The 26,918-nt window shown below is 38.5% G+C and overlaps 1 protein-coding gene across 1 annotated transcript; it reads right to left on the reverse strand.

Annotated features, from left to right (window-relative positions):
• Positions 1-13,174: 13,174 nt before the first annotated feature.
• On the reverse strand, positions 13,175-25,840 carry prkg3 (protein kinase cGMP-dependent 3). The gene is made up of 22 exons (XM_075458825.1): positions 25,478-25,840; positions 23,454-23,543; positions 22,713-22,775; positions 22,456-22,582; positions 22,094-22,260; positions 21,867-21,980; positions 20,245-20,350; positions 19,984-20,047; positions 19,687-19,764; positions 19,502-19,590; positions 19,086-19,151; positions 18,887-18,934; positions 18,727-18,768; positions 18,516-18,627; positions 18,064-18,200; positions 17,871-17,960; positions 17,613-17,754; positions 17,311-17,474; positions 16,892-17,008; positions 16,535-16,597; positions 15,945-16,020; positions 13,175-13,871 (listed from the first exon to the last, which is right to left on the reverse strand). The coding sequence occupies exons 2-22, from the start codon at positions 23,539-23,541 to the stop codon at positions 13,785-13,787; spliced, it is 2,040 nt and encodes a 679-aa protein (XP_075314940.1). The 5' UTR covers positions 23,542-23,543; positions 25,478-25,840; the 3' UTR covers positions 13,175-13,784.
• Between the last annotated feature and the right edge of the window lie 1,078 nt (positions 25,841-26,918).

Below are 26,918 nucleotides of genomic sequence, written 5' to 3' on the forward strand. Positions count from 1 at the left end.
ATTTTATATGCAAAAAACACTGATGATGACTGTTTTCCTTTTCAAACCCAGACTTGAATAATACATTAAAATACGGTGCGGTGTACTTCTGTGCTGCTAACAGGAACTAATGTTATGTTGCCATTGCCCACCTCATTAAAATGCTCATTACCACTGAAGAAACGGACAATGTGTGCTTACCAGTAGAATAGTGTGACATGTTCTACCCTTCTACCTACACATGCGTCCGCGCGCTGGCTAAAAGACGCCACTACAATGCTCTCTTCCACGCCATACACATAAAACAGCAAGGCTTTAACATTCTGAGGGACATCGCAACATGGTCTCCACATTAATTTCCTATAAAAATCACTTTCTCTTAGTTTCTGTGAGCAACGCACACGCACAAACACATGCAGAATTTTTCCATCAGGGCTTTCACCATTTCAGAACGTCAGAAATTATAGTCCGTCAGTCAAATTTTTTAATTGTTTCTGCTTTTGTTTTTGCTTTTTTTTTAGGTACAAAAGTGTACAACCAGATAAGGAGAAAAGTCGTACTTAATTGAAAATGAAAAAGCAACTCAATGAACTGACACTGGAAATCCACAAGGCCCAACATCTGTCAACTACAGTATTTCTGAAATTGTTTTTCTCAAATGCTATCATGATTTCACTTTTTGAATATCAAGATTACGTCAACTGGTGTATTGTTATCTGTGCAACACACAGATTCAACACAACACCAGGAAAATTTCTGCTGCAGAGGTTACTACATTCTTTATACCTCTTTATTATGTGCAGCACAGACATGGGTTGGGTGGACTGAAAGCAGACACATTTTTTTATTTTGACTAATACCATATCATTAATGCTTTCCGAAGTTTCCAATCTGCTCATTTCAAACCAATTAAACTGTGTTATAAAACCATGGATGTTTTTTCTTCAAGATAAACACAAGTTACTGTACCAATTATTCCACCACTCGGCAGACAGTTAATGTGGAAGATTATCAGCTTTGCTCATTAGGATGTGGCTGTACAGGCAAAAACAAAAAACATTCATAAAACTTGCAGGAAAAGATTAATAAACCCCTTAATCAACAGGGAAAGTTTTATCATGAAAACAGCTCATTTAATTAAGCTCATGCTGCTGCAATCTCTTCCTTAAAGAACGACCTACATACAAATCCACACAGCTCAGCAAAAGAAGAAAAAAAGAATACAATAGCACTATATTTCAATAAAGACAATGACAGAAACTGCAACATAATACATTTGTGCTTACATACTCATCTGAGTCACAAGTTACAAAATGTTCTTCATGGTTCACAAGTACAGCATGGATGGAGACGGTTACCACTGATGAGTCATGACTCGACACCTTCACTTAGTTTGTATTTCTTTACTTCATACATTTTATATTGGAACTTAATGCTCTTGTGTTCTTATGACAGAAATATAAAGACAGAGCCCACTCTGATTACTGCATATGATAATACAAACTGACAAGGGATTTAATGGCTCTGAAGATTAAGAGTGACATGCGCATCACCTTCCAGCCTGTCATCAGACTGGCAGGACCATAAGCACATCCTCAGATGGTAAATTACACCAAGAGGTCACGACTTCAGAGAAGGATGTGTATAATTCACAGCTGAATGTTAACTTGTTTTACATAGATATTAAACCGACTGAAGCACTTTGAGTCTTCACAATTAACAAAACGATTGACAAACTTTTGATTTTATTTGGTTTAGTCACTCAAATCTCTCCAACAGCTTGTGATACAGTGAACGGCAATGAGAGGGGGGAAGTATTTCAGGAAAAAGGTGACCACAAAGACAGCCTGGTTGGAAATTGGTTGTCTCATTAGCAATTCTGTCTGCAGTGACATCAGAGACAAACAGTGACTCAGCCACCAGCCACCAGCCACCACCGTTTAGAGAGGTACATGGTGAGAGCAGCAGGGAGAGTTACCTCACACAGACAGCGAGCTGGAAAATAAGTGTCTGTGTGATGAATTCATTTATGTGAAAGCTCCTGCAGATTGTCCAGTTCTACAGTTTCACTAAGCTTTTAATTGACATCATGAGACCCTCTCTTTATCTTTTTTAGATTTTGATTCTTTGCACCTGTCAAGTACTATTGAGCAGAGCAACTGTAATCACAAAATGCCGCTGAATGAATTGTGGAGTATTGATTAGTGAAGATTGGTTTAAAAAAAACATCCGCTGTAGCATCAATTCACTGTTTACTTTGCTGAAGGGTGAAAAGAATAGATGCAAAAACACGGATCATCCGAGCACAGATAAATGCTTAATGAACCCAATACCGAATTTTTAACTAGATGACAGAATACTGAAGAAGTAGTAGTAGAGCTACTTTTTGATTTTGTAAAATATTTATATCTATGTACTTGCAGACACGTGTAAATGTGGCACATGTGTAATCTTTTTCTATGGTGTGTTGCACTCACCCCTTCACCTCCAACATCAGTTTGGTGATCATAAAAATCTATTTTACTATGCATTTCCCTTAAATGTACATTGATCACTACCAAAATTGAAGGGAAAATCATAGACTAGCTGTCAAGACAGTAAAAAACTCAATTGTATCCTCATTTGGGAAAAGTCAAGAGATTATCAATGCATCAATTTCTTTTAAAGGATTATGAATGGCTGCATGAAATGTAGTTCTGTCCAACCAAAAGCTTTCATAATCTTCCAATTTCTTCATTCACACACAAAAAAATGTGCATACTGAATATGTTTATACAGTATACTTGGCCAAAACTGCTTAATATCGACACTTCTAAGCAGTTACTTAATGGGGAGTTGGCAGTGATCTTCAGCTGAACTCGCTAAGCTTCTGACATGTTCATCTAGTCTCCATATTTATCTTCATATAGCAAAGACTTTTATCAAGGTGAATAACAAATGAGGAATTAATCTGGCTATTTAGCCATTAACTAGCGAGCAGATAAGCACATTTTACCAAAGTGTTCAACTATGTCTGTAGTTTCCTTCGCAGGGTGCATGGTACTGCTATGGATAGTGTAACCTGCTGATCTGTGTCTGTTTGGAAGATAACGTCTTTTAACTGAATTAAAATGCAATCTGGTAGTCAAAAGTAAAAGTAAAGCTGTGCCGATGCCCATGTGGGCTTTTATCTTGTCTTACAGTTTTTTTGCTCTAAATTTCCTTTTCAGATCAAGGCTCAGGAAAGTTACCTGAAGAATTTTTGAGCATCTCAACACTGAAAACAGAAAGTGAGGTCATTTTTATAATGCTATCAACCTTGGCATAAGGACTCAGGGCTCTCCTTTTTTACAGAGCTTTAAAGATCGGATGACATTTCACCAATGGAAGGCGAAAATCATTATAAAGTCCTTCACTTACCTTTGGAATGACATCATCACAAAACTATTTGAGGAAAGGACCCTGACAGACAGCAACTTTGAGCCACAAAGTATCATTTAAACTTTGACCTTTCATTGAATCTCACTACATTTTCCTGTCATGTCCAGGCAGTTGTAAATAGGATATCCTCTCATGCTGGGAGGATAAATGACATCCCGACCTTTACCGCTCTAGTTCTCCCTGTGGATCATGAATGGATATATTTAGAGAGGGCATCCTTGAACCCAGGGATAAGGCTTTTAAGGAACACTGAAAATAGCTGGCACCCATATTTATCATTGATCCATCAATAGTTATTGTTGAAATTAAAGAAGAATGTAAAATGCATGAATCTAAAATTCATAATTCTATCTCTCTATCTATCTAATATTGTACAAACCGATGCTTTTTTTTTAGATTCTATATCATTCTGTAACAGAATCTCATCATTTGGAGTCCTGCAGATATTAGAGAGAGGCTGTGCACTCTCAAGGCAAGAAGATGGGACTTCACAAGCTCCCTGGAAAATTTTCAACTCCATTTGACAAATTTGTGATTTGACAGCACTGCACAGATGTTGGTGTGCAGCTGTGCCCTTGAATTTCTTTTGAAATTGCTTCAAAAGTTGAATATTGTGGAATATGTTGTTCCAGTTCCTTCTCTCAAGAATTTATAAACATGCTCTTGAGACATTCTTCCAGAAATGTAGACAGTTTCTCACTGAGGGTAGTAATTTGACTGTCCTTATTAACTCCAAATAGACTGTTTAGTATGAATGAAAAACACTTGAATATTGGATACTGATTCAGTTAATCAGAATTATGTCAGCTCAGTCTCAGCAGAAAATGTGACATAGGAACATTGGTACACAGTGTCATGTGACAGGGGTGTCTAATGATAATCTCTGTTTTTCTCACCCTAACCATGTATTTTAAAATCATAACTCTAACCTTAAACAAGTGCATGGGAAGTAGAAAAATTAATTGCCGAAGTAGATCAAAAGTAGAAAGGTTAGGCCACTGTTCAGGCCAGGATTTGAACAAGTAATATCACACTTGAAGGCACCAACCAATTACATGAAATTTTTGTCTCCTCTAACAGCATCATTACATCATGAGCCCTGCAGCAGGAATGAAAACATCAGCAGTAGAGAATGGAGGAAGAAAAACATAGCTATGGTTCAATTTCTGAGCCTTTGCTGTGAGATTGCTTGTATTTTTTCGTGGACCAAAGCACATTTTTTACTATCTGTCATGAGATTTGTTGTTTACAACCAAAACTGTATGAGGAAGCATTAAGGAAGCAAAACTGCAGCGATCAGTGATGAGATTGTAATAAACTGCTTCAGTGAACAATTCCAGCTTCGTTGATGGTAAATTCTTCTTAAAAGTAAAAAAAAAAAGAATAAGTCATTAGAAAATTTATTGCAGGCCGAGCTGACTTTCTTTTGAATTACCATGCATATTTTTTCACATTGCTGCTTTTGCTCCCCTTGTTTGACAATACCACCCGTATAACTGTGATGCTGGAGTGAAGTGAGACTGGGTTCCAACAGTCAAAGTAAAAACAAATAGTGAAAATGGTGTAGAAATATTCCCAATGAGGTCAATTTACAGCTTTTATCACTTATTGCATTTGAAACTTTGGAAGATAGATTTTCGTCAATTATATCAATACATTTCAGTCACTACACTATTCCATACCACCTATAGATAATAGAAGTGTCCGAGTAGCCTTGCAACACTTGCAACATAGCCTTGTTATCTTTAAAAACGTTCAAATCCAGATTCATATAATGATGGTCTTTACAGTCAATTACAAGAGAAAGTTTTAGACACAAAGTGAGAGTTGCAGAGACTTCGACTGAATTTAGGATCTCAGAAGCCCCTTTCCACCCTTTAATGGCCTGGATCCACAGCCTCTCTTCGTTCATTTTCTTGCATCCATCTTTCTGGCAGTTGATGTAGTTTACTGCATGACAGCTCCTTGTCATCTCTGTTAAGTAGCTTGGCTCTGCCAAACTTACCAAGAAGAGCTGTGATAACCTTCCACAGAAACCCATCTATACAACCTGGGGCAAATCATGATCATGAAAAAGTTAAGGCTTTCTTTTTTTTTTACATAATAAAAGACATTTACTGCCCTGCAAATGTTTCTATATCAAGGATGCATTAAAATGTTACAATGAAGGTGCCAAAACTCAGACAATAATCATAAATTTGCAGTTCTCTGCAGTACTACAAAGTGCTTTTTGGAGGCAAAACTTTACTCCTTTGGTTCACTAATGTTATGAATTGCTGTTATCTGGTGCTTTCCTGGGTACGTTTTTTCCCCTAGTATACAGGACTTGATTTTGTCTTCTGGTGGAGAAATAAACACGACTGGGAGGCTGGCAAATATTTCATTAGTGACCAACAAATTGATTTAAACTTTAAGTTAGTTTTGGAAAAAGATCCACTTTGTGCATGTAGCTATTATCTAAGATAGATACGTTTAGAGTTGTAGCTTTTAGCTCAGTCTGTCACAGAAGAAGAGAGCTGTCAAAGCTGATGAGGAGGTTGGTGTGGACTCAAAACACTTAAATGATTTTCTTCCTTCTGACATAACTACCTTTGCAAGTCAAATGGATTTTTTTTGTCTGAACCTTGTTACACTAACAACTGCATGCTGCTTTGGATGCTGTCTGAGAAAAGACCTTTGCATCTGTACTAGTCCTTAGGGTTGACAACGAGGAGAAATAAGATAAATGGCATTTCCCCCGAAAGAATAGAATACACTGAAGAGTAAGCTTTACACACAACCATTTTGAGCAGTATTGTTTCATTTTCCACCTTCACCCCAAGGACGTGCAAACTCAAAATTATCAGCAGTCCAACATATGCTGGGATAGGCTCCAACTCCCCTTGAGTCTTAACTCGATAAACAAGAGGAGAAAATAGATGGAAATTGGTTCCTCTGCTTTTGATTAAATTTAAGTTTGCGCTTGATTGGTTGCTTAGCAACCTCACCATGATGAGAGGACACCAAGACACCACTTTACCTGGCTGCTATTTGCCACAGACCAGTTCCTACACGCAATTCAATAAATAAGACACAATGTGCTTCCAGTCTTGTTTTTTAGCGAAGCAAGACAATGCACTTACACACAAATACACACAGAGTTGTTGTTACTGTGAGATATATTCTAAAAATAAACATGTAAGAGTGTTCATGGCTTACAAACAACAACAGCAAAAACAATGCTGAGAAATTGTTGTTCTGCTGGCAAACTTCCTCCCTGAGTGGTCATTGTCTCTCTGTAACATCCCCTGATTTCTATTTGCATCCACAATAATTACACTGGCAAACGTGAGGGATTCTTTTTACATGAATTTATCTCCATTGGAGCATTTGCTTTAACAACTGATTTGCTTTATGGAATGGCAGTCTCTTTTTCACACTGTCCATCTTTCGGTTACTTACAAAGAGTGTGGTTTATTTAGTGTCAGAAAGTTCACCCACTCTGGACCCGCATGGCAGAGCTTAAAAAATGCACTTCAGCCATATCAGCTGCAACAACACACAATGCATAAGCATGGATTATGACACACACACACACACACACACACACACAGAAAGAGACCCTAATCTGGTTCAAAATATCAAATATTGAACATTTAAAGCAATACTATGTAACATTTCTACCTTAAAATAACAGCTTGAAAAAATTGTGCGGCTAGAATGAGTTTTAAAGGGGAACTCCGGGGCATTTGAAGCGCATTTCCATTGCTAGAGGTTGTCAAATACTGATAGTAGGACACAGACAGGTGCAAATCTGCGCTCCCTGTGTGGAGATCGCGCTGTTCGCTCAGCCTGTCATGCGAGCCTAATACGTGGTGGCTAGGGGCAAGCGCTAACCCTTCCACGTAAAACAACAACTTGCACACTGCAGAAACGTCACACCACTTTATAAACCATCCGACAATAAAGTCACAAGCCTTACCATCAAAACCATATGCATGGTTCTCACATTACTGGCATGGGGACGTTACAAAACAACTTTATAAACAGCATGTCACTCACCGGTTGGTTGTACGCTCGCGCATGTGAAAGCCCAAAAGGGTCGATGGACGATAATCCCATATACAAAGCAATTATCTTCTCTAGAAAAACTGCGTTCAAGTATTTAAAACATTACAACAATATTACTGGGCATGTAGTCGACATAGCTTGCACCTTCTGACTCCTCGCCTGTTCGTCAACAAACGTGAAACGTGAAAGCGAAAGGGTGTTGTATTTACGACAGTGTAACCGTACACTACCTCCAAGCCTGTAGGGGGAGCTCCATAATGGGCTTTTTGAGAAGTTACATTGTATTGCTTTAAGTGGTTAGTCTAAATGAGTCTTAGTCCTATACTTACGTGAGACTGGCATTGTCTCTTTTTTTCCATATAACTCATGGAAAAAGCTAATCTGGTCACTAACTGTGTAATGTATGGATTGTTTTTTTTTTGTACATTCAAACTCCAGTACATACAATACAGATGATACGATGTAACCAACAGTTATGTGCTTTAAGCATGCTGCATTTTCAACCATATTTCTGTGTAACTGGAGATGGGAGGTGAAGGATGGAAGGACATGTAAAAAGCCTTGATATAATCTGTTCCACAACTCAAACCGTGAAGGTGTTTTTTTTTTCTTAACACGTGGACAATCGTAGTGCTTATTGCAGGCTCTCAGACTAAAGGACAAAGACGATGATGGAGAAGGGCAAGAAAATCATAAAAGGAAACTCAATTATCATGATTGATGTCTGGGGTGCTTTGATAAGCCATTTGGTCAAAGGACCGGTGTAAAATCAATTATAGACATTTAAGATTGCATATGATTAAAGGTTGATTTCCTCATTTAAATATGTTATATAACTAAGGTTACACAATTGTTGCTGGCAGGAAATCAACGCGTGTTGAGGTGCAACGCCCTGCTCTTAACGCATGTATGCACTCTCATGTGTTATACTCACGTGACACAAGCAGCTACATAACTTGAAGACAGTCGGCATTGTTCCATATTTCTGATGAAAATCTCTCAGTTTCATAACTCAGACAAGTGGTAACACGGTAAAGATACACAGCATACCACACCCACAGGTGTCAGTTCTTTCAGCTGCGTCACTTTAAGCATCCAGCGGAGAGGCCACTGACATGTAAGGAAAAATAAACAGAAGGAAGGAAATCTCACGTGAGCTAACATAAAATGAGTCTAAGTAGAAAGGAATATAAAAATATCGGAAAATTTTGTGTCCGGGCACAGTGAAACAAAGGAAAGAAGTAAACACTGAGGAAGAGCTTCTGTAGATGGCATCCCATTGAACATTAGCTTTCAAGTTCTATTTCAGTTTTATTACTTTCCTTCACGTGTCCACATGCTGAGAACAAAAACACTAGTAAGGGAAGTGGGGTTTGCTGTGCTCTCAATTATTTCCATATATTTCCATGCAGGGATTTAAAAGAAACTGTGCAACTTTTGTCAGTTTGCAGGAGTATTGTGATTGGGAAACCAACCAGTCAATTATGCAAAACACTTGAGGGACCCTTTTGCTAACATACTGTATTTAAAGCTGCTTGTTAATATGAACTGAATACTGTGCAGCTATACAGACTGAAAAACAAAACAAAATGTTACAAACAAGCAAAGGTTCAGACAGTTTTTATTCAACTAGCTTTTACAATAATCCGAGATTTAAAACGGAAAACATTTGTTAGGGAGATGTGATGAAAGCTTGTGTATGCAAAGTCAAAGATGGGCGTAGCCATTGTGACATCACACGTACATTTTTGGATTCGTGTTTTAAAACTGAGCCTTTACTGTCAGCGTCTTGTGATTTAAAAAAATGGAAATTATGAGGAACAGTGATTCCCTATGCTATAGACTTACACTGCCATCCCTTTTTGAGAAATTATTGTGTAAGTTGTGCAACACCAGCATCCTGAGTTCAGACTGCTGATTTAAGTGGTTACATAAGAACTCTTATGAGAAATGCAGTATATAACAAACTCAACCTCCCTTCAGCCCTTCAGGTTATAAAATGCCAGTCAATAAGCTATGTGATCCAAACCTGAATAAAAACTAAATTGTACCTTCGAGTAAAATGACAACTTTCAGAAAAATGGAAAAAAAAAAATTTGAATAAAGAATAAATGGAAGTTGGTGCAAAAGACTGTGGCACAGAAACACTGAATGATTGGTAAGCATTACAGCCTTTCTGACAAAAACTGAGGCGATGGATGAAAACAGTAGCAGTGAAAAATTAATTCAGTCAATCATTTGTCAGGGCAATAAAATGAAAAGGGAGAGAAAAAAATGAAAAAAAAATGGAAAAAAAAAACCACTCAGACCCCTCAACAAAAGTGACCAGACAAAGCAAACAAAGTGCCGAGCAAGCAGAGGAGCTTAAGTAGCTCAAACACAGGTGCAAACAATAATTAATCAGTCAAGGTGCTAACACTGAGTCTAATCAATTCAACACTGCTCAGCAGAGAAAACAGACATGAAGAACATCTAGCGTTAAAAATCCCTTCTGTCACACGAGTGATTACATTTCCTTGATGTTTCATGCTAAACCCTAAGCTAAATCGATGTTTCCAACTGAGAGAACAACTCAAATTAGAGTTAATCAAAGACCAAAGCCAGGATAGAACAGCACCAAGCTCTTGATTGAACTGTCTCTCTCCGCAAACATTTGCTTCAGTCTCTCTGTTAGCTCTGTCTAAATAATTGGCCCATTGTAACATTTGGTTGGTTTAATGACCAAGATAATTTAGACAAAAGGTATACATGACAAAAGCTAACATGATACATATGATGAAAAACAACTTGATAATAAATGTGGTATAGAGTGCAACACATTGTACGGTATATGTGTAATGTGTTGCACTCTCATTCACATATATTCACAACAAGGACTGGGTTAAACAAAACCTACACAGCTTTCAATTTTCCTATGAAGTTTATTGCAATGAGTGAAATTATTGTAACAGATACAGTAAATTCTATAAACTACTATTTGAATGATAATAAAAAAGAAAAATATCGGATATTTTCTAATTCTTTTCCTATGAAAAGATCAAAACCAGTGACAATTGAGTTTGGTTTGTTTGTCCTGAAATGTACGTATCTGCTACCCTTTATTGTTGTCCAAAAAGAAAAGCAACCTGACACATGTTATCACAAGCTTTCCTGCTGTGAAGAACAATTACAGGAGCATCAAATGCGTCGTAACGTGTGGGTGAAAACAATTCCTGGAAACTCTCCCTGAAACTCTAATAAGATCTTTATGTTTTAATGAAACCTTTTCCTTTGAGCTGAAGTGCAGGACTGTCACATTAGAGCTCTTTTCGTCAAGTGTGTATACACGATACAGGTTAATACAGAAATATCTTTCAGTGTTCTGAAATTTGCATCTGTGGCGCACTCCTGTGCTTGTGCACTGGCAGCAACAGAAATATTTCTGTTTCAACAGAGCTGAAGAGAGGAGCATCAGTAGCCACAGAGACGGAGTAATCTACCTGCTCGTTCCATCCCACGCTCACTCGTCTGCTTGACTTTGTCCTCTCATCATGCTGCTTTCCTGATTTCTTCAAATATCAAAAGAAAAAAGTCCGTCAGCCCATATCCAGACTGCTTTTAACATCTTAGGGAGTTCCTTTTTCTATCTATGTGCAAGTAACTGTTTCCAATATATATAAACATACCAATTAAGGCTTTCACCAAAAACACAACACTAGACAGCTCTCATTCTCATTCACCTAGATCATGGCGAAATTTCTTCTTTTTTTTTTGTTCTTCTGTGTGGGACCTCTGTTTTGGTTTGATTCCATCCAATAATTTCTGTACCTCCTTAATCCAATTCAGGGTCACAGGGAGGCTGGAGCCTATCCCAGCTGCCACTGAGCAAAAGATGGAGTACACCCTGGTTAGGCTACCCTATATGAGTTGTTAACCCAAGTATGTCCAATGCAGTAGCGCTGTGGACTGTGTGAGAAAATGTTCACCACATTCAGCTGCTACTTATTTTCTCTGTGGGAGATCATTATATCCATAAGTGCAGCTGAATTCACAGCACAGACGTTGTCTTTCTATTACTTTTATAGTGATTTTGGCGGATGACGCCGTGATTATAAGATCAGCAATTTATTAGAGCAGAACAAAAGTTGAGAATCCGGCTGTCTCAATATTCACTTACAATTTACTGTTTTAACAAAAAGATTTTTAAAAAATGAAGATGGAACTTTGGCCCGTTTGAGTCTGGCTGAGAGAATGCCGCTCCCAACCACATTATCTGGTTGTGTTAGCGCACTCTTGAGAAGCTTGATGTTGTGCCATTTTGATTGAACAAACATATTTCGATGCCTTTTAAAAGTCCCTCATTATGGGTTAGGTTAATAATTTGTTTTCTTTCCTGTGTCTTAAATCCCCACAAGACCCCTCAGGTCTAATTTAAAAGCCATCTCTTTTCAAAGGGTGTTTGTGCTAGACCTACCAGGTTAAGTGTTCTCTTATAAGTTGTTTTATCTTTCTTGTCATGTTTTTCCTTGTTTCCTTTTACCCCATATAATCTGGATTTTAAAAAGATGATTTATAAAATTAAATTTCATTGACTTAACTGCTTAATTACAGCGACTGGGAGGATGGTGGGACTGCGGCAGTAAGTTGTATAGGAAAAGCCTCCAATGCTTCAGATAAAAAAAAAAAATCAACACAGCATTCAGAAGAAGGATTAAAGAGGGAGAAGGCAAACATTCATCCCTGCAGGGTTTAAGATTTAAACCTTCAGTAGAAAAAAGCAGCTTGGGCCTGAATACCAACAATACATAATGCAAGTCAATGGGAAGTCTGGTATGAAGCCATGGATAAATGCAGTGTTGGTTTTTGGTTTGTTCGTGGGATTTGTTTACAGCAAGAAAGATAAACACATATACAAGTTTATCTGAAATTATCCCATAATCCAGTTTCCTGTTACTTTCCTGTCATACGGTTCCCAGGTAAAACAAGGCTGTCAACAAACAAACCTCAATTCTGCTTACAGTAGGGAAGAACGGGAAACCGAAGTTCACGGCACAGACAACATCTGTACCATACCGTGCATCCTCTGGGCCTCTTCTGTTGTCGCTCTTGATGTATTAAACTGTAGTCTTCAGTGTGTGTTTTCTGTTTTGTCTCTGTAGGAAGGAAACATCTGGTAGCGTGTCTTTTCCCACTGGAAGATATGTTTACTTTAATGTGATGCTGTGCTCTCTAATGTGGAAAACTGCTCTCAACAAGCACAGAACATGCATTAACAGGAGGGAACAGGATGACTCTTTCCTACTACCTTAAAACCTACTGCCATGCCAGCCAGCTGTACACCTCCAGAGCCAAACAATCAGCTACAACCATTGTCGAGTACATCAGGTAAAGCCCTTGTTTGGTCACAGGATATTTTCCTCCCTGATAACATCTGATAACATCAGGCTTTTTTGCCCCCTGATAACAACCCCATTATTCCCCCTAATGTGCTGATCACTATCACACGTCTAATCTCCAAATACTTTCACTGCTTCCAGCGGGTAATGTGAGGGATTTGGCCACAACAGCAAACAAAAAAAATGTGCTCAGTTTCACACTTTGGATTTGATGGTGGGTGAATAGAGGAAATAAGTACAGTCGATTCAAGTGTAAACAGAAAAAAATCACTTTTGTCTGTTACATCACAAAGAATGTATGAAGTGTTTATCAAAAAATGAAAGAATATCTCCACAAAAAAAAGAAAGTGGCGGTTCATAGTAAACAACTTCATGAATATCAAAGCATCAGAAATAGTAATAAGATAATAGTAAGCAGAAAAGCATGTTTCATCTAAAACTACATGGATCCAAAGAACAGCAAACATTAAAGTACTCTACAGGTATGAAATCAGTAGGGATTTTATTGTATTGGATAATGATTTGTAAAAAGCTGGCTTTTTGTACTAATTGTGCTGCAGTCTGCTCTCAGCCAGACACTTGGATGAGTGTTCTTGTCATAATAAATGAAGGGTGTTATATGGATGACGTTATTAACACTTGTTCATCGGGCAATAAATCTCCTTGCACTAAATATGGAAACAGAATCTCTGAACATCTTGTGTTCACACTTTCAGATGACTTTGTCTCTTGTCCACCTCGACGGATGTTTCAGTATACTGTAGCAACAGAGGAACTTCAGAACATATTCTTGTTGTGATGCCCTGCAGTTTCACAATGATTTGTGCGTAATATTGGTATGAAATGGGTGTTGTTGTTTTTATTTTTTCAGTAAGAAATCTATGGTTGCATTGGAGGGTGGACAAAGTAAGGCCAGCTACTCTGGACTAATTGGTTGGCTGTTGATCCTATACATGAGAATCAGAAGTCGCGGTCCCAACCAGAGAACTCCTCCTCTGCCTTCGTCTCATCCAGAGGGAATCGATCAAAGTTGATGTAGCAGGGACCCTGAAGTAGCAAAAAGTTTGGTTGAATTAAGAATTGCAGATTCATTTTAAGTATAAGATTAAACACTCTATGTCTAACATGAATACGTCTGTATTATGCCCATATTATCCCAGTAAAGCACAGAAACAAAGGCTTTATATTTTCAACATACTTATTATCAGGTATCAAACCTTGACTTTTTGAAAATTTGTGGTAGATAGAAATTTGGAACAAAACATTTTAAAATTGGCAAAGGCTTTGCATAAATAAATAAATAAATAAATAAATAAACAGCTAAAGTTAAAAAGAATTTGAAAAAGTATCTTAACATTAAAAAGTTGGTTCCAAACCGTAACCAGTAGGGGAAAACCTTGTATATGACTGGACTGCATATAATCATTATAACCTACTGTCTTGCCATGGAATAGTTCTTGAAATAGTTTTAGAAGGTCCCATGTCATCGTGACAGCAAGTTGGAACAGCTCTGATCATATTTTGTATATATACACATATGATTGTGGACTTCGGGAGGACCAGGAATAAGTCAAACACTATTTTTATCCTGGGAGAGGAGGTGGCTGACAGATACTTGAGTGTTCACCTAGATAGAAGACTGAACTGGAAATGTAACACTGAGGCTGTCTACAAGTAGGGACAGAGCAGACTCTACTGGTAGAGAAAGCTTGTGTTCTTTAACGTTTGCACCAAGATGTTGCATGTCTTCTTTAAGTCTCAGATGTCAAAGGCAATCTTTTTTGCAGCCATCTGGTGAGGCAGCAGCTTCAGAGACCAGAGACTCAACGACAACTGAACAAACTGATAAAGAAAGCTGGCACTGTGCCAGAGGCTGCTCTGAAGTCATTTGGAGCTGCTCATGCAAATAGGAATATTGCAGAAGCTTTACACCAGAATGGATTTCCGCACACCTTCTACAAACAATGAAGGGTGTTAAGTCAGTTTTTCTGCTCGTCTGCAGCTAAGAACGTTACAGGAGGTCATTTCTGTCAGAAGCAATAACTTCTTTTTTTTTTAAATCGCGAACGGCCAATGACTAACAAGTCTTTATGTTTCAAAAACGATTTCCTATTTTGGAATTGATAAAGTATCAGTAATACAATTCAATTAACTTCAGGTCATTTATGCTAATATTTTGGCTCTTTTCTCACACTGAAATCCTGACATTTCATGGCCTGGTTTTCCCACAAAGTTCTGCTGACTTGCAATCTAAAATTACAAATTTATTGCAGGATTTTTTTTCTGCTCCAACCAGTACTGTTTACATTGTGATCCAGTGTTTCAATGTCACTCTTATGAGTTTTATTTTCTAAAGAGATAAAACTTGCAAATTAAAACTATAATTGGCATTTTATCTTTACCCAAAATGCACAATAACAATAAAATGCGCTCATAATGAAGTATAAATGAACATTTAACTGCAACTTTAACTAAATTTAGAGTATTCAATTGTACAAAAAGATAATTTCACTAAGGAGAATTTATCTAAATCTTCCTGCTTTGAGATGATGCTCTGGTCATTTCAGAAGAAATTCATAAACACACCTATTTGTGCACTTTGAGTTCACGTGTGGGCTTCATGTTGCTTGCATCAATATCATTAACAGGGAAATACTGTGGTCAGTCCAGTAAGGAGCTGTACATTGCTCTGTCTATCCAGCTGTGGATCTTCACTTTATCACTCAGTATTTATAGAGCTGGTCCCGGTTTTGACGTCCAGCCCAAAAAACAACGGGTTTTCAAGAATAACAGCAGTTTCAGAAGGTACGTCGTTTTCTACAGATTGGAAATAGAGGAACTGCAGAGTCATCCATTGATGACTCATTCTTGATATCAGTGGTTCTGCTCAAAACAGGGGACAGTGTAGACTGGTTTACAAGAAAGCACCAAGGTTCCAAGAATCCTGAACAGAACTGGTTCAGGAGATCAAATTTGATCAAAAAGCAGTCTAAGCCTCAGCATTTACCCAAAACAATCCTCTCTACCGGTAAACCTACTGTCTTCTTTTTGCATTCTGAAAAAGGGCTGCACTTCTCACGTGAACATGGAAACAATGGAAAACCTGTGGGGTGGACTTGCCTTGCGAACGAGTCGTATTGTCGGAGCATCGAGCTGACACATACGTAGCTTGTGCCAGTTCATACTGCTGAACCACCTGAAGAGGGAATAAGAGAGAAAAATAAGTTAAAAAAGAGAATATGGCAGTAAAAAAATACTTATACTTTCAAGAACAGAATAAAACATCAGCTAGGTACTGGCTCATTTGCCTTCTCATTCAAAAAGACTGACTAATATTTGTAAATCCTTAAAATTCTGATGCTGTATAAGATATATCTAATACATGTAATAAGATATATCTGTAATAAGCTGTAATAAGATATATCTAATACATATTATATACATTTACTGTACAAATTCCAAGTGGGTAAATGTAACTATTGTACATGTATAGTGGTGAGAACACTATGCATAGACATTATGGCATGTACAGTGCACTCACAGTCAACATGCAAAACCGCACTTACTCAATTCAACATCTGTCAGCGATGAAGTGACACGTTTGAAATCTCAGCTTACTGTCCATTAACAGTGTAGGCTGTGCTGAATGATTTAACAACAGAGTAATTTTTGGACTCGACCTCATATGGATGGCATGTTGCCATGGTTACCTGTGGTGCCGGACATCTTTTATTCCATTCTTAGTGTTTCCTAACCTCTGACCCGGCCGAGGTCTGCAAACAAAGATAATTGTGAGAAACGAAATTCACCTAAATTCTTCCTGAGCTTCATTTTTCAAGATTTTCGTTAAAAATGATCATGTGGGTGTATCTTCCAGTGCAGCGTTTTGATTTGAAGATGTTCCATAATTCATGCTCTACCCTCAGACAACTGAAAGAACGTCTAAAACTCAACTTTACACACAATCCACTTCCAGTCCTGAGAAAATATGTCTGCCAAGACACTGAGTTCATTTTGAAAGCAAGTTGCAATATTGTTCTTATCCCTTTATTGGGTTATGTTCTTACCTGCACAGTTTACTGATGATAGACTTGGCCGCTTCACTCAGGTAAGGTGGGTACTTCAGCACCCCGTCCAAAATTTTGGAATAAATCTTCTGGGGTTCTGAGCTTGAAAAGGGAGGGCTGTCAATTTGAAAAAGGAGAAGAGCGTTATTAAATCTTCTGTTCAGTGACATCAAGAAAGATTCACAAATCAACAGCCATGCTCCTGGATAGCCCAGTTGTGTGACTGCAGGCTCTGAGCTCTGCAGACATCAGCGATGCTTCCCTGCTGCCATCTGCTGGCAACCATTAAATCTGTTTGTATGTTACAAAATCCTATTTGGTACATGAAATCATTTCTAAGCCTTTGTCATATATAAGGGGTTGATAAGTGGTGATTTGTAATGAGTTTGTTAGACATGAATCTTTCAAGACATTGCTACCTTCCCACCAGCAGTTCAAAGATCAAGATGCCGAGGGACCAAAAATCCACTGCAAAGTCATGTCCCTGGTTCTTGATGATCTCTGGGGCCATATACTCAGGAGTGCCCACAAAAGAGTAGGTTTTCTCACCACGCACCAGCTCCTTTGCAAAACCAAAGTCAACCTGTACAAAGACATATAAATACATATAATACAGTGAGAAATAACTGCTAACACCGTAATAAATACATTAAACACGCTATTTGATTTTTCTATTTCAAGAGCAGAAAAAAATGACAGTTTTTCACATATAAGGGCCCACCAGTTTGATGTAGCCCTTTATGTCCAGCATCAGGTTCTCGGGCTTCAGGTCTCTGTACATGATGCTCTTCTTGTGGAGGTAGGCATAGGCCTCCACCACGCAGGCAGTGCAGAACATGGCAATGGGCTCATCAAAACGCCCCCTGGAAGACACAGAGATTAGGATGTTGTTCTTCAAAAACTTCCAACTCTGCAACTTTGATATTTTCTTATACAGAAGTATCATGTTGCATGCGTTTATTGCTGTGTTTCTCCTCACACTTCTTTGAGTTTGGTCCAGATCTCTCCACCACCACAGAACTCCATCACCATGTAGATATATCGTGTGTCTTTGAAGGCAGCATAAAGTCTAGAAAGAGTGAAAAAAGAAAAGATTTTCAGGTCTTGTGTGCATTAAACTCCCGTATGCAGTTATTAAGAGATTGGAGGCCAGTGTCTTTGATGGCGGATACCTGACAATGAAGTCACACTGGATCGCTTTTAGGATCTTTTTCTCAAACATCATATGCTCCTCTTGTCTCTTGGCAACAATTTGTTTCTTGCTGACTCGTTTCATGGCATAATATATCCCATGATTCACTGTGGTCATCTGAGAATAACAGAAACAATTGTCACTGTTTGAGCTCATTTAGTTGTTTTCTTTTTTAAATGTATTTATTTATTGTTGTTTTTCTAAAAATGTGTTTGGCATTGTCGTTTGGTCAGAAATCCTAGAAAAAAAATGTGTTTATGTTGCAATAACAAATAGAGCCGCTCCAAGAAGGGTGAAGATATTTTGTATTTTAACCAGGAAAAATCAGATTTCGCTTTAGACTTCAATTCTAAATGTTTATATGTAAATAACAAAAATTTTGAATCCACCCAAATACCAAAGCAGTAAAGACAAACAAAGCACACAACTCACAAGCTCTACACGACCAAATCCTCCAACTCCAAGTGTGACAGGATCTCCTTGATGACGGCCCTCCTGATATAGCACATTAACCAGATCTTTGAACCTCAGAGTGGAGGTGGGGCTGAGAAAGGCATACATATTTAAGTGGTTTGTTTATGATATGTGCAATCGATTGTGTTACATTTTCAGCAGACTTTGATTATCCTCAACAGCCGCTCACCTTGACTTTTCTGGAGCTTTAGCCTCCTGCATCACTTTGGAGCTGAAAGTTAAAAACAAACAAAACGGGATGTGCGCAAGAAGCTAACTGAGACAGTGGAATGGAAATATGAAGAACAATATTCATGGTTTTGGGATGAGCTATGTTTAGTAATACATACTCATCAAACAGCTCCAGGTGCTCTACAGGAATAGTCTCCTCAAAGACCCTTAAAAAAACAGCATTGTTATTCAACCTGTGCATCAGTGCAGCAAAGAGCAAACACAGAGACAAGCAACAGCGACTGGGAGCAAAACCTTGACCGAAGCAGAGGATCATCTTCATTTTCAGTAAAAACTTTAGTGTTTGCTGAAACTCACTCCTTGTCAATGGAGAAGCAAGTAACAGGCCCGTCAGCAGTGCAGGTGGCTGTTCTCAAGATCTCGCTGAAAGAGGAAAAAAATGTGGAAATTCTGCACGTTTTGTTGGACAAATTTTAAGCAGAACTTTTTGTAGGCTCTCAAAGTAAATGACGTATGGCAATGGAAGTGCAGTCTTTTAAGGTATATACAACATAAGCATACATATGTTGAAGGGCGGCATTAATTTGTTGATTGTGAGGCTTCACAAAGCAAAGGAAGTCCCTTGCTAACACCAATACAAAGCTGCCTCGCCTCCAATTATTTAGAAGCAGAACACACAAGTTAGAGATGATGGCAGCTAATAAAGTGTACAGAGCTGTGGATGTTACACTCTCAGAAATATCCGCAAGCGTTAGTTGTGTTTCCATGGTTACCGTATGAGGGCCTGCTCCCCGAAGTGCTCCCCTTTTGCCATCCTGCGAATCTGCTTCTGTTGTCCATTCACGTTCTTGGTCACCAAGACCTAAGAGGGACACGTATGAGGAAGAGGAGAATAAATAGATAAATAAACAGTCACATTCAAATGTAGGTTTGCAGGCACATTTTGACCCAAAATTACCTCTCCTTTGAGGATGATGTAGAATGTGTCTCCTTCCGTTCCCTCACGCACTATAACATCTTTGTCTAAGTACTTCACCTGGAAGAGACAAAATAAAAAAGACAAAAAACAGAGTATTAGGTCAGTTCCAAAATTTCTTTCTTTTAACTATATCTATTTTTTTTAAAATATACTGTATATAGATAATGAAAAAATAAAGAAAGAAATAACAGAGATATCTTTGAAAGTGCCTTTTATCCTTGCTTATTTGACAAAATGCAAGTTTGAGTTCACAGGAAGAAGTTACGAGGTACTCACCTCCTCCATGGAGTCGATGATTTTGGACAACTGCACATCACTGAGGTCCTTCAGAGTACGAGACCTTGAAGAGTAAATTGAAGGAGCAGAGAAAGTTTGGGGAAAAAATGGGCCATGTGGTTTGTTGAAGCAGGAAAAAACACAGTTATGTGGTTTTACATGAAATGAATGATGATACAATCATGATGGCCAAGATCCAGGAACACATCAACAGTTCAAGATAACAACTTTCATAATGAGCTGGAGAATGTATAAACTCACGTCTTCAGGAAGCCCATGAGCTGCTCCCGTTTCTTCTTGGACTTGTTGGTTATGATGGTTCTGTAGGTCTGTCGCTCCATGCACCACAGATGCACAGGTGTCTTTGCTGCAATGTGAGTGTAACATGCAGCGTTATTAGCAATGAATATACTGAATATTTTAACGTTCTTGATCATTAGGATGCATTGCTGCTCACAACTATTGAACTTCTTTACCTTCTCAATGAAAACTTATTTACTTAAACAGCAGCAGGCCTTCAGAACGGGAACGTTTGAATTAATTTCATTCAATTCATTCATCTCAACATTTTCTTTGTTCTTCCTCCCATGGAGCATTTATAAGCCCATAGATATACACTGTTAGTGTGAGTTGTGAAATTCAGTAAATTGGGTGGAGCCTACTTATCCCAGCTACCATGGAGCAAAGGGCATCGTGCATCCTGGACAGGTTGCCTGTCCGTAACAGGGCCAAAACAGAGACAAATAACCATACACACTCACACTCACTACAAAGGTCAATTTCAAATCACCTATTAATCTAACAGGCATGTTTTTAGAGTTTGGGAGGATATCGGAGTACCCAGAGTAGTCTAGCCCACACATGCAGGAGAGGTACATGCAAACCACACTAATAGGTCGAGCTTTGATTTGTACCATGAACCTCCGAGCTGTAAAACAACAGTTCCAACCACCACACAAGTATGGACGGATGGATGGATGGATGAAAAAAACTGGCACAGATAATCCGAGGCCGGACAAAAGCAGTTTTAGATTGCCAAAACTGTCTGTCTCAGCCAAGAGAAATCAACAACAAAGCTGGCAAAAAGCGAAGTGAGGTCAATGCTATGATATAACAAAAGCAAAATTTGCCACATAGATTAAGAAGAAACAAAAAAGAAAAAACAACAACTACAATAAACTATGATTAATTGGATATCAAAAATAAATTAATGAAAAAAAATACATTTATGCTCGATAAGGGGATAGTAAAAAAAAAAAGCTTTTTCTGTTTTTGACTTAAACAGAACTGATGCAGTCACCACATTTGATTCTATAGCCAGGTTTGACAATGCTATATAGGCCACAAAATATATATATACGTATATGTAATTTTTTAAAATCTTTTTATCTTAATCCACAGCAAAGCTGATAAACAGAAAGTGAACTTAAATCTCAACAACTGTTTAATGTACTGCCACATAAGTTTGTGCTTGAAGCTGGATGTCCCACTTAAGGTTTAAAAAATTACCTACCCAATAGGCAGTAACTACAACAGGCAAAAATAGATTTTTCCAGTTTAGTGCTTACAGCAAGCTTTTAGTGGGATCGGATCAAGTTGCCATGGAAACTGTGTCCTGGTGAACTTTTTGGCCCCCTGATTGCTGCTTGCAACTGCATTTACTTTTGTTTTTATTGAATATTTTTAGTTTCTTGGACAGAAAGAAACAAGAGAGACCAATATGATGTCTATGTATGCAAATACATGTTTGGTGGAGACAGAAGCCCTGAAGTTACCATATGAATGTCACATTTAAGAGCTATTCATATCCATAGTGTGGGAAAATGAATAACTTTCTATTCATGTACCTCAAAAAAGGCATTTTATAGATTATAAAGTCTGACCTTTGACTGTTGCTGTCCTTTTGCAGTTATACAGGATGGCCAACTCTCCGAAAACATCACCAGTATTTAGAGATCGGAGTTCACGGCCTGCCTGGGTGACAATGAGCTCACCAGCTAAAAGAGGAAGCAAATAGCTTTTAAAAAAGAACAACTTTCCAAATGTAAATATTGTTGGCATATATGTTTTACATCAATGTTCATTACCAATCCACATACTCTGTCCCCACCTGCCACTATGTACATGCTGTCTCCTTCACTGCCCTCTTTAATGACGTCTTCCCCAGGTTTGAAATTAGAAGCCATTAAAAGGTCGACCATCATGGCTATTTGTTCATCATCGAGGCGACTCAGGAAGTCATTCTTCTGGATGGCTTTGACGATGAGATTCGTCTCGCTGGTGAAGAGAGATCACAAAAGAAAAAATGATAACTTTGATTAGAGGTCACTGAAATTCTAAGGAGCCACCATCATCCAGCATACAAACTCACCATGCCTATTTTTGAGATTAGATCAGGCAATTAGTTCATATTTGCCACACTGGTAAATGGAAAATGCAGAGATTCTCTTGTCAGCAGTATTATTTACAAACCTGACAGTTTTTTTGACCCTGGCACTTGTAATCTCCAGGGTCTCAGGAATTGGTTCGGGGGCTATAACTGCCGCACGACTCTTCCTGAACTCGGGTTCAGTGTCATTACCACTTTGGGAAGGAAACTCTGCAAAGGTCAAAACAGAGAAAAACAATCTTAGTGTTAAAGATCCATTTGAAATACCACTTTAACCATGTGTTTACATGCAGCAGATGTGTGTGAATCCCTGTCCATGGCGCCCATGTTGGCCTCATACCAAGATCGTGATATTGACTGTGCAGGTCTTGCAAAAGTTTTTCTTTCTCCTGCAGTCGTTTCTCTGTGAAGGTAAACACATAAAAAAACATATTCAGTGCATAAAACATTACAAACAAATTGTGATAATGTGTGTCTGTATGATTTAGTATGTCCTACCAGTGGTGTGAACCTAATAAAGCCCTCAAAAGGTTAGTTCTATGAGGTGCTCCCCAGTCCCCAAAAACACCTAATGTTACAAAAAAAACCAAATTTTTTTCTTTCTCTTTATTGCTCATGTCTGAAATGCTTCATATTAGATCTCGTCTCTTTCAGGACCTCCTTCTCAAAGGAAGTATTGAGTAGTCTCCACACATTTAGTCAAACAGAGCCACTCTCACTGACACATTAATCTGTTTTATATTCAGCATATTATTTTAAATGTTTGTCCATTGAGTTTAACTCTCTACTACTTACTATTTTCAATGAAGTATAATGGGTATACTTTTTAGTGTCACCTGTTGCTTCTTTGACTATTTGCTAATAAAATATTATTTTAGTAGTATACATTGGCCTAGGATAATATGTTACTGATTATTTCACTTCAAGTTGTAATTTCTATTTTATCAAATTAGCTGAGATACCACATTCACTTGTGCTGGCAAGGATCCTCATGGATGTGAGGATTCAACAGACTCTTTTACTGGATTGAGCCCATGATATATGCCACCTGGACTTTTGGTATGATCATTTTTGTACTCACCTAAGTCCTTATTGTGCCTCTGCAGCTCTTGGTTGATCAGACATTGCTTTTCCAGCTGCTGCTTCAGCTTCTCTAGCTGCTTCTCCATAGCTGCAAGGAAAATAAAATTCATTAAAAAAAACACAGGGATCTGGTAGAATAAGAGAATACATTGAAGCCCTTAATATGATATTTGAATATCATGTGTTTATGCCTTTTTCACAAAGCACTGAACTCGACGCCACTGCCTGTGCACAGCACGATTGCCGCTGAATAATGCAGATGATCCTGTTGATGGACAGTCAACAGGGTGCTCTCTGAATGCTGGCACACCCTCCTGGCTTTTGCTAAAGATCTATTACAGTTTCTATTACTGATAATGGGAAAAAACCCTATCAGAGTTGTATAAAAACGCCTTCACTAGGAGCGTCCTGTTTGCTGTGTACTTGTGTCTATTTCTTTTATTCCCACTACTTGTGTGCTGCTGCAGTGATGTAAGAGCTTGTCAACCTCTGCGATATAAGCTCAGAACTAACTGAACAACGTGTGTGCATCCTAACAAACTGGCTGGCACATTCATCAGCTCTGCTGGATGTATTTGCGTGGTTTATGTGATTGACCATAGTAACCACAGTAGATCCAATATCTCTCTCAATTGAGGTCATCTGTTTACACAGCCTCTGTAAACAAGGCTTCTTCGGGTTTTCAATATGCTGTTATTGGGAAAATTTTGACAGGCTCAACATGAGGATTACTACAAGACTCTGCCATTGGCTACCTGATCACCATAGTAAACACATATCTGCCTCAGTAAAACCCAAGCAGACGAGCTGTTTGCTCATGATCATTGTGCACTTCACGTGACCCCAAATTACTGCTGCTGCACCCTGAACATTGGACGGTTCTGAGATTAGAACGGATGTTAAAGCAAATCATAAAGTCACAGAGCAATAGAGTGGCAAACTCTGACAGAGACATAGAAAGTGTCAATTTGATGAAGGTCTGGACTGAAAGCAACAAAGAGGTGGATACGAAGCTTTACAGCATTCAAAGCCACCGAAATTACAAATTTTGCACTGATTCACCACCTAAAGAGGCTCTGCTGGGAAAACAAAGCACAGAATGCCATGCAACTGCCAAGCCAAGCGTTAACAGACCTGTGTGAAACAAATATGGCCCTTCATGTTCCAGCTTACTTGGATTTGCCTGGGGTCTGTTATTAACTTTTTATAGCACAGACAACAAGAGCTTTGCATAATTTGTGCGCTTTCTAGGAACTTGCTGCCATAAAAAAAAAATAAGGGCCTGGGAAGATCGGGGTGGTAACCTTTAGTTCACGCAGGTCAAGTTTAACGGGAAAACCTATCAGCCTGGGGCAACAGCATCTGAAACAGAGATCCCATGAACAGGTGCAGTGTGCTGCTTGTGCATTCAAAGATTTAGTCATTCAGTGTATGACGCAATGTCGACACTGACTGAGCTCATCTGTTTTAGATGAATTTAAGAAAATGCTAAAAGTCAGCGCGACACAGCAACATTCATATAAGCAATGATCCATGTAGCAAATGATTCTGGGAGAGGCAGAAATGGGAAATTAGCAGAGAAACCTGTCTGCTTTTCACCTGCACAGCAGGAACATGATGCTATCTACCATTATACTGATACAGCCAGCATACTGTACGCTTCCTGCTGATTTATTAATAATTCATGGCAATGTGTAACTACAGCCGAATTCTCATAAGACATACAATAATAGAACTCATTCAGACTGGTCTGTTTAAGAGGCTCTGCCTCCATGGATAATGTCGCTTTCTTGGCATAAGCAAATCCTCATCTTTACACTTACTGTGATGGCGTTTTAATGTGATAGTTTTGGTGTAATCTTATTAATTAAAGAAAATCAAAAATGACTAAGGTAAAAGAACTCAAGTTGTACATTAAACACAGTAGACCATGTCATGAAATATACATACTGAGCACAGATATTTTACAATCAAAACCTTTTTTTAAAAACGCTGTAAATATATAGAAACAGACAATCTCACCTGCAGGCAATGTGCGATCAGAAGAGAAGATGAGCAAATGTCCAGCCTATACAGGCCACATGGAGCAAAGAAGCTAAACAATCACCCAGAACTGCTGACGATGTCCACGTTCATTCCCTGAGACGTGTTCGCCTCTCTGACCTGCTTGACCCCCGGACAGTTTACAGACTGGACACACCTGAGCAAAACGTTCAATCCGCAGACCCTCTAGCAATGAACAACTCCCTCTTCTTCTTTTTGTACCGCTGCTCACTTTCTCAGCTTACACTGAGGGGCTCTGGTTTTAGCTTTCCTATGTTTTATTTCTCTCCAGCTCTCTGAGTTTTTCCTTTTCCCTTCTCGTTCTCTAACAGTCAATCTCAGCAGCTCTCTGGTTGAATCATTAACCGTGACATGATGCTCCACCCATCATACCAGGTAGGCACAGCAAGGAGGAGAAGGAGGAGGATGGAGTCAAGAGAAACTCAAGTAGGGGTTTAAAAGTCATGCCGGCAGCCTATAAAATGCACATTTTTATTGTGATGAAATGCCATGAGAGTTATTCAGCCATACTTTTTTTTTTGTTGTTATTCTTAAAGACACAACAGTGATTTATGATTTCTGGGACATTTAGTCATGATATATAATTTCATAATGATGTAGATAGCAAATCCATTACATTGATAAATTACAAAAGTGGCCAACAAGCAGTGCGAAAATGACTATAAAAGTTGACATAAAGGGGAAGTGAAGTGAGGACAATATGAGTTGCATGCAACACGTAAAATTGTCAACTTCGACTTTCAAACTTTCCGACAACTACAGTCTTTTCGCAGTGTGTTCACATACATCCTGAGAGAAACATTCACATACAGTAACAACGGGAGCTGTGGGAAATAATTCAATGCGAGGTTCAGCTCCCTGATTACATCAACCGGTGATGGAAAGTGCCCCTCTGTTTCTATTTTTACACCATTTTAAATGTTACCGTTTTCCAGACCACAAATTAAGCTAAAGGAGGTTGGAGGGTTTGAATTCTGACCGAGGGTGGGGGCCTTTATTGTTCTTTGTTAATTATTTATATTGTTCAGGTTAATCAGCAACATTAATGACTCCACGCTCAAGAGATAAAAGGCCTCGGATTTAAAAGGTGGAACCAGAGGGGACTCGCTGGCAGGTGGTGCGTGTGTTATCAAGTTTTTCCATTAGAACCAACCTGGTGATATGCATTAATCAAAACAAGCCTAAAACTAAATTATGCATTGCCTCTAATCACAGTCAGTGAGGAGAATATGAAGATCTTATAAATGAATTAAGCTTTCAGCAACTTTATCTTATCCAAGACGTACAATTACAAGCTGGAATTAAAATCAGGTTGATGTCATTCTTTAATTCTAGAGTTGGCGGTGGGTGTCTATGGAAGCAGACACTGAGTCCCGACTGACAACAGTCCAAGGAACGG

This window comes from Odontesthes bonariensis, chromosome 24, assembly GCF_027942865.1.
Source record: "Odontesthes bonariensis isolate fOdoBon6 chromosome 24, fOdoBon6.hap1, whole genome shotgun sequence".
Classification (NCBI taxonomy): domain Eukaryota; kingdom Metazoa; phylum Chordata; class Actinopteri; order Atheriniformes; family Atherinopsidae; genus Odontesthes; species Odontesthes bonariensis.

Excerpts from the sequence above, each read along its gene's own strand:
- prkg3 (XM_075458825.1), bottom strand. The coding sequence starts at position 23,541 with ATGGAGAAGCAGCTAGAGAAGCTGAAGCAGCAGCTGGAAAAGCAATGT. Across the intron at positions 18,769-18,886 it reads CACCTGGAGCTGTTTGATGA|CTCCAAAGTGATGCAGGAGG; the intron begins GTATGTATTACT and ends TTTAACTTTCAG. Across the intron at positions 17,961-18,063 it reads CAGTGTGACTTCATTGTCAG|ACTTTATGCTGCCTTCAAAG; the intron begins GTATCCGCCATC and ends CACTCTTTCTAG.